We start from the raw sequence: 8963 nt of genomic DNA on the forward strand, positions 1-8963 counted from the left end.
GACAGGGACGGGGGGGGATGGACGGACACAGTCTTGTCTGAATATTATGCCTTCTTACAGGGAAAAAAAAAATTGCATTTTTGGATCAGCTCCAGGAAATTCACAAGGTTTTTTTTTTTTAAAAAAAAGGAGGATAAACAAACCTACTTATAGAGTTGGTATAAGACATTCATCTTTCTCACAAGAACACTTGGATCATCGATTTGTAAGTCAGATCTCAGCACAGAAAACACAGATCAATGATGAGGAAACTGCAGGACCAAACCACTTGCTGGGAGCCAAGACATCTCAAGAGTGAACTTCCCATTTTGCCACTCATTCTGTCTGTGGCTTTAGGCAAGTCAGTTCTCCTCTTTGTACAAAATACAGATTATGGTGTTTAACACTGTGGCTGAAAAATGTATACAGGGAAACATTTTAGATATGTTTATGTTGTAATATTATAAACTCTACCTTCTACCAAGGAAGTCAAGAGTGTGACATTTGCTGCTTTTCTTCTTCCTGCAGGCAAATTCAGTCCCAGTCTGTCTAATTTTTCTCGCAAGCATCGTCCTCCGTTCTTGGATTTTGCTCTATCACAAGAGAACAGTAGGAGAGATAAACTTATCTTTATTCTGCACTTTTTTTTCCCGTGTTAATATAAGTCTAGAAATTGTACACACCTTATTGACAAACGTGCGGGGTAATGCCTACACTAATGACATGAATGGAAAACCCGTCAGAGCTGTATTTTTAACGTCCTGCTCACTCTGTGAGCCTTTCATGTTGGTTCTTGGACAGAGTTAGACATTTTAATGCCTGTCACGGGGTCATCAGATCTTCAGTCAGCTTTCCACCAAGTGGAAGCCATCATCCTGATTTGGGCACAGAGCCTGAGATTGCAATGTCTGAATATAAATATTCACAGTGCTGTTGCTTATATCTGATTTAACCACCCCAGGCTCCAAAGACAATGGAAAGAGAAACGTGCACTTCTAGAAAGATGTTAAACAGATATCTGGAATGAGGGGACTTTATCCATCTCTCTCACCTGATTAAAAAAGGAAGCCAGATGGCTACTGAAACGTAGATGTCTATGTGGAACTCAGCTTTAGCTATCCCTCTATAATTTATGTAGATACTTGGGTACTTAGAAAATTAGTCTACAGCGCCCAATACTTACAAGGAAGAAGGATGAGGCAATAGGAAATGCTGAAGCTAAAATCCCAGCCATCGTTGGTTATCTATGTCCCTATCCCGAATATCTACACCACTTTGTTCTCACAAAATGATTCCTGGTGCATCCCACACCTGCTTTTCTGCATTACCTCAGTGTTTGAAGCATTTGAGACATATCCACTTATGCAGCAGACATAGGTTCAATTTCTCCCTCAGCCTGGGGGATTTTTAACCTGTGTCTTTCAGGCAAATGTAGCAGCCAGCTGGCAGCGAATAACTAATGTTAAAATGCTTAAACATTGAATAGAGAAGTGACTGCAACCCAGATCTCTCCCATCCCAAATGAATGACCTGGTCATTAGATAATAGAGTCATTACTATAGTTACACCTTTGCTTTTGTCAAAAAAAAAAAAAAAAAAAAAAAAAAAAAAAAAAAAAAAATTAGCCTCAAATGAGATTGAGGGATCCTCAGCTCAGAATAACCCATCAAGAGTACTAAGCATGCCTAACTAGATATTTTGAGGTGCAGGTTCAAGTATTCAAACTTGGAATACCACCATTTGGGTGGTCGTTTTTATGTGCTAAGAGATACCACAACTATGACCATGTTGTATGTCAGGAAATGTCTTCTGAGAACATTTAATTCCGAATTAAAACTAGCTGTGGAAATTCTTAGATGGTGACTGCTGACAGGATGAAAAAACAACCCTGCCATGTGTTAGGCAAACCATGAACAAGAGTTGGTTTTGACACATCTCTGCTGGTCAACTGCAGAGTGTTCGAGTCTGTTCTCCAGTCTTCATACAAACAGATAAAGCCTGACCAAATTTATTCATTCATGTGCTTCATAAAAGAGAATTAACGCATCCAAACTGCTGGCTGGGAGCAGTCCCTGTTTTTTGCAAACTCCTGAACCATGCCCAAGGTTAATTTGGAAAAGTGATATTTGGTCTGTGTCAAAAACTTCTGGGGATCATTCTAGCATTTTAACAAAAACAGAGAAATGAGTCCCCATGTTCAGGGTGGTGCCCTTGCATTCTTACCAGCTTGTACTGGTACTGATGAAGCCTCTGGTATGAGTATTTAAAGTCAATATTTCTGTGACTATTAACTGAAAGCCTCTCCAAGGTGAAGCAGTAACAGAGGAAAACTTTGTGGATGTAGATTTTGGTTTTCAATGCCTACAGAGGCAGGTAAATGGGCCTTGTCCTCCTGAAACAATTTTCTGATCTGTAGTCCTTACTCTGCAAGGTGGTTCAAGACAGCTCTTGGACTACGACATATCTTAGAATATTGCAGGTTAGTTAAAATGACTTTCAGTATAAGTAGGAGGATCAGTGTGGCCTTCAGTGACAGCAGTGAAATAGCCTATGACTTTCCAGCTAGTTTTGATCAAAGGGGATTCAAGTAGTTTATGCCATCTAAGTTGACGCCTCAGGGACATTGTAATTTACATATGCCCGGCTACATTACAGTTGCCTCCTTGTTTTCCACTTGCCATGTGAGGCACTGGCTGCCACTTTCCTCCTCGCTGCTACTGCTCTCTGAAGTCATCTCTGGTCAGTGAAGGGTCAGAGGGAAAACTGTACCTAATTACTTGCTTCTCCTCCAGTATCTCAGAGCTAGAAAAATAAACCCGTCATATTCTGCTAAGTCTACCTCTTCTGTAATCAAAAAGCACACAAGGGACAACATGAGAAAAAGGCAGCCCTGCACTTGCATGTTTTAGGTATTCGATGAGTGAGGGCTGTAACCACACTTGGTAAAACAATTTGCTTTGAAACACTTTCTCAACAAGAAGTCGGATTTGTAGCTCTGGTGAAATTTTCCACACTCTGAGGGTCTTTTTTTTTTTTTTTCATTCAAAACAAGGCAAAGTGATACCTATCCATCTCTGATGAGTAACTGAACTGAGAGGGTAGGAAAAAAAAATGGTTCAATGAAAAAAGTAAACTTTCTGTGAAGAATGTCAACACAATCTTAATGTTTCTCATTTACTGAATATTTCCCTAGAAACAGTGTTCACTCCCAACCCATCTCCTTCCGTTCTCCCAAACTGTGACCACCTATGCAAGAGGGGAAAGAAAACAAAACCCATTTGTAGAAAATAAAATTACAGGAATTAATAGCACTGTATACGACTTGTTTTTCCCACCTTCAACTTACCTTCTCAAAATGCCTCCTAAGAGGGAAGCGTTGAGGCATTCTGGTGGTGAAAGGCGCCTCTTCACCTCCGCAATCGTCACTTTGTACTTCGAAGTGGAGCTGAGGAGAGATAAGCGACCAGGAACAGAGCAGAACAGGTCGGTGGGGTTAACAACACAGGTGCCACCTACAAAACAAAAGAAATGTTAGTGGAGGAAACCCCATATTCCATGTTTTGACAGATTCAATCACGAAGAACAATTCTTTGGTTTACTTGTGGTTGCTTTTGTTACTGTTTTTGCTGGGGGGTTGGGAGTATTTTGGGGGTGGTAATTTCAGTTTTTGTTTTGTTTTTAAAATATTGCATCTGATTGTCGCTTCGAGAAAAAATGAGTGAATTGAAATTTCAGTCTGGGAAAAGCGAACTGTTAGATCTTATAAGCTTTACAGTCAAATTAGATCATTCTGGCGACTTTATTTCATGCTCAGTAGAAATTACATATTTACCGTCTTTCGAGTCTTGTATCTGGTATGATTAACAGCATAAGATTGAATCAGGTTCAAGTATCACTCAGGATTTTAAAAATGCAGTTGGTGGAAAATTTAGGACATTAATTCTAATGAGCATTTTAACTCTCACAGCTATGTTTAGGATAACAAAGATGCAACGGCACTATAGGTTTGGAGTGATTTGCACCCAGAATGGCTTTCCGTGCCTTTGAACTCTCATACGGTCCTTCTAAAGTTAGGTCAAATCCTCAGCTGATGTTAATGATTGAAAGCTATTGAGCTACATCAGTTTATCTCAGGTTATTTCTGGAACTGTTTATTTCTTGAAAATGGCAGTTACTTGACCTGGGTCTAAAACTGCTGAATGATCACCAAATCTTCCGGTGAAGACTGTGATCAATAAATCCTCAGGCAAAATCAAGCTTTTAACTTAAAGTTAATATGTGAGAGAACAAGAGAGAAAACTTTCTCTGCAACTGATCCAAAAGAATATTATAAACTCCCAGGGAAAAAAAAAAACAACAAACAAAAAACAAACAAAAAACCTAACAAAACAACAACAACAACAACAAAAAACACAAACAAACCAAAAACCAACCTTAAGGACAAGCACATATTTTATCACCAAGTGCAAAACACTTTTCTTTGACCTGCCTTCTCCAACTTAACTACATAAAAAAATTCTGTGGAAGAAATAAATCTTACTACTTCATGCACAATTCTTCCCTGGGGAAAGATGAGAAAAAAGAATGAGCTGCATATGACAGTGATATATATATATAAAAAAAAAAAATCATATAATTCAATGCACTACTAGAAGGAGTTTGGATGATTTCTGTGAGGGCAATGATATAAAGACCTTCTTACAGCAGAATGAATCTGTGCTCATCGTTCATGTTTAAAAAAAATATACTGTATTTTTCAATTACCACAATTTCTTCTCTCCTGTGAACACCTTAATCTTTTTGCACTGCAAGAGCTCGCTTTATTATGCTAAAAATTAATTTGTTTGTAATCTAAATTATATAATGAGAATAGGATAGGATAGGATAGGATAGGATAGGATAGGATAGGATAGGATAGGATAGGATAGAATATAGAATAGAATAGAATAGAATAGAATAGAATAGAATAGAATAGAATAGAATAGAATAGAATAGAATAGAATAGAATAGAATAGAATAGAATAAGAAAATAATAGCTCACTTTGGACAAGATCCTGACACCTTTACTTTGTCTTCTTCCACATGCAATCCCTAGTAAAATTAAGGTGACTATGTATGTTCCAGTTTTAGCAGAGACAGAGGAATATAACTGAAGGATGAAACATCATTAGAGGCAGACTATTGCTTGCTTACATAAAGCAAACAGAATTTCTTTCCAAATATTTCAACTCTTGAAGGTATATTTAAACATTTGTGCTGACAGCAAAACCAGAAAAGAACATCTCCTGATATAAATCCCAGATGGGTGATATCCTGTCTTAGTACAGCAGGATATTTTATGACTTTTCTAATTATGCTACAGGATAGATATTAGTGTCCACTTTGCAGACAGAATATAGAGACAAATCATGCATCATCAAACATACAGACACATTAAGGGCACTTATGCACATTTTTGCATAGCTCAAAGCTACAATTCATGAGCTCATATGCTCAAATACAGAAATCTGGTGCCACATGCCTGAAATGCTTTCGGGTTTTTGTTGTTTTGGTGTTTGGGTTTGGGGGTTGCGGGTTGTTTGTTTTTTTTTTTCATATCTAAGGCAGGGCTGCACAGAAACCTATAAATATTTTCAATCAACATTTTAAAACTTCTGGTCTGTCAGGTACATTTGTGTTAGCACTGAATAGATTTGTTTGTTTGGCATCTCCTGCCACACAATACATATACACACACACGTGTACATATATACGTGTCAAGAAAACAGTAGCAATGTGTACATATTTATTTACTTCAATAAGTCTGTAAATTTTATAATGAGTGAGACTGTACTGAAATCAGTGTCATATTAAAGTTTATCTTCTTGCCAGGTTAAGCCAGTATGCGTACCATTTATGCCAGATAAATAATTGTTCCTTTAATCCAAAAACCTGTTACCCTGCAGCTGCTCCTACCCTAACCAGAATTTACTGGAACATGTCTCATTACTATTTAGTAGAAGGTTATTTACAGTCTAAAATGTTCAACGATATCATGCCTATGCAATGTGTTCTTAAACAAAGCAATTCCAGGTAAGCCAGATATGGGTTAAAAGCAAAAGAAAACAACAAATATAAATCATTTGCTTTCCAGAAACATGGAGAACAAATTGCAAATTACAAGAATGTAAAATCTGTTGCATATAATTATTTCACTATATTAATTATTCATTGATACAGCAACAGAGCGCGGTGTGGTGTTTTCTAGATGAAGCTATGCCTTTGTCACAAAGTGTGTGCAGTTTTGAAGGCACGGATCTTCTACCACAAATACCACCTTAGAGAAGAGGTGGATGAAATCCTGGCCTTTACACCAGGTGGTAAATAGAAAAAGGCATGACAATAAACAAAGGGAGGGCTGCTGGAAAGAGAAAGGAAAGGATAAGTGCAACCACACTGGAGGATGAAGGGTTAAGTTTCTTGCCAACGCTTTAGTGTGTTCCTTCCCTCATATTCCAATCATGCATTAGAGCCGACAAATTATTTTGTGAAGAAGTGCAGCTCAATGGGGAGAGAGGAGAAGGTACGGTTTAATTTGCACTAAGCAGCAGTGGCAGCAAACAGTTTTTCTTTCCCATCGACCCAATGCCAGTGTAGGTGCTGTTGGAAAAGACAATCCTTGTTCAGCTGTTGAGCTGGTCTTGTCATAACAGGGTATTTGGGATGTGGGATGCTAACAGACACCAGCTGAAGAAGCAGAACAAAATGCCCTCAGAAATAGAATGGAAATAAAGCCTTTCATGAGTCTGGCAATGCAACCTGAAGATCCCTATTTCTTTTAGCAGCTTTTACTTGCTTTAGAAATCTTTACAGACTGGCTTCTGGTGCCAGGATACATAAGACCCCAGGAGCTCATCAAATGAAGAGCCCCTCACATAGCCACGGCAAAGTAATGTGCCTACATTTCATTATAGAAGGGAAAACTGTGGCCATTGCTCCCTGACTGGTTACCCACACCATTGGTCCTACCACAAGTCTAGGAAAAAGAAAATGAGAGCAGGCAGAAGGTGAGATAACTGGTAGGATCATCCAGCAGATTGCCTCAACAATTTTGTACTCTGAATACCACGTGAAATGGGCCTGTGAATGTTAAAAAGACTCTTTTTAGGACAACTGTTTATTCCCACAGGGAAGTGATTGCGTGGTCTGGTCTGACATCATCTGTTGCCATAAGATACTGTGTTACAGATGACTGTAAATGGTGATAGTTGTGCTCTTACAGCCACAGAGATCTAAAGACACAAGTAAGACAAGATTTAGACAAAGGGAATATCTTTTATATTGCAACCAGTAGGGGGAAAAAAAAAAAAAAAAAGAAAAAAAAAAAGAAAGAAGGGAAGCTTTCAGGCACACGAACCCTTCTTCAGGGCTTCTCTTTCATCCCACTGTATTCAATAACTTCTTCTTTGTTCATGACGGAGTTTTGCCCTCTGATCTGTCATCTTCATGTTGATTTCAACAAATATGATTGTCCAAAAGGCAAAAGATGGGTGAGGAAGAGATATGCTTTCTGCCACAGACCACGTTTGGGTGAAAGTCCCAGGGCCCAATACTGCCATAAACTGAAGCTCCTCAGCTACCAAGTCACCTCAGGAGATTACATATAACCTGATGTAGGTGAAGATGTCCCTGCTCATTGCAGGGGGGTTGAACTACATGGCCTTTAAAGGTCCCTTCCAGCACAAACTGTTCTATGTTTCTATGTTTCTTTTCTATTCTATGATTATCGTCAAGTGGTTTGAGGGAGAGGAATAACAAAGACTATGTTCGGTTTTGCTACCTTACTTTTCGGGCCCAGTGCTTTTCCTTCTAGCTGACTGATTGATGCTCAGCACAACATACACCTTTGTGTGAACTGCTCGTTTGCTTTGTCTCCCAAGTCTAGGATGAACAAAAAATTAGGCTATGTGATACTGCAAAAGGTAGTCACAGCAAACGTCAGAAGAGTATTTTCCCTTCCTTATTCCCATCTCCCCATCAAATAGCACAAGTCAGTACAAAATGCCAACACAAGCTGATGATGGGTTGTGTAGATGACAGCAGCAAGAACAACAGAGCCAGACTCTAACCCAACAGTCTTGTCAACACAATGAAAATCCCAATAACGCATGATGCAAAAAGAGCTTGGTCTGTTTTGATTGTAGGTTTCCCTTTGTATAGTTGAAGAGGACAATAGGGTGACTGGGGTGCAATGATTTATCATGATTTAGTTATGTGCTTGGGCACCTGCTGAAATGTAAGTCTCCCTGATGCCCCCAGACTTAAGTATCTGTGCATCTTTTCATTGACAAAATCCATATTCTCATGTGCTTTATGCTTTTCATAATAAGTACTGCTACTGCTTTATTAGGAATGAGAGAGAAATATCCGTTGATGTCGCTGGGTTATATTTTTTGCACTTTAGATACAAATATTTTTATGAATTTGTGTCTATAATTTTGCATAGATACACACATCCCTACACTCTGCAAGGTAATTTCTTATTCGTTAATCATAACAGCTGCAACATGATGGGTATTTTATATTCATTCAGGAAGAGGTAGTCCCTTTCTCCAAGTTATTCACTCATAAATATCATGCAGTTATGGAAGGAAACATCATAATGCACTGGTGACAACAGCACAGAAATACTGTGACAACAGTGCAGAAGTACTGTTTATTTTGGTTTTCAGGATATACACATGTTTGTGTGCTTGTGTACATTATTAAGTATAAGCACGCATGAGTGCCTACAGATTAATCTTATATAAAATATTAATAACATGCTATGCTTTTTATTAGTCTATTATTTATATCTACAGGTGTTGTTAGTAGGAGTCTCCAATTCATAGTATATTTTCTACTCTGTTCTGAAATTCTGGCAAGTTTACAGTACGTTGTAAAATGAAGACATGAAAATCTGCCTCTCATCTTTTTTTTTTTTTTTTTTTTTTTTTTTTTTTTTT

General features: G+C 38.2%; 1 protein-coding gene across 2 annotated transcripts in view; it reads right to left on the reverse strand.

Annotated features, from left to right (window-relative positions):
• Positions 1 to 8963, reverse strand: part of TFAP2D (transcription factor AP-2 delta) — a 48756-nt gene that overhangs the window by 30340 nt on the left and 9453 nt on the right. For both annotated transcript variants that reach the window (XM_026846193.1, XM_026846192.1), the window contains 2 exons: positions 3326 to 3491; positions 454 to 572 (listed from right to left, as the gene is read on the reverse strand). In XM_026846193.1, coding sequence (XP_026701994.1) covers positions 454 to 572; positions 3326 to 3491 — 285 coding nt within the window. The remainder of the gene's footprint in view (positions 1 to 453; positions 573 to 3325; positions 3492 to 8963) is intronic.

Source organism: Athene cunicularia (assembly GCF_003259725.1).
Source record: "Athene cunicularia isolate RWA chromosome 3 unlocalized genomic scaffold, athCun1 chr3_part1, whole genome shotgun sequence".
NCBI classification, from domain to species: domain Eukaryota; kingdom Metazoa; phylum Chordata; class Aves; order Strigiformes; family Strigidae; genus Athene; species Athene cunicularia.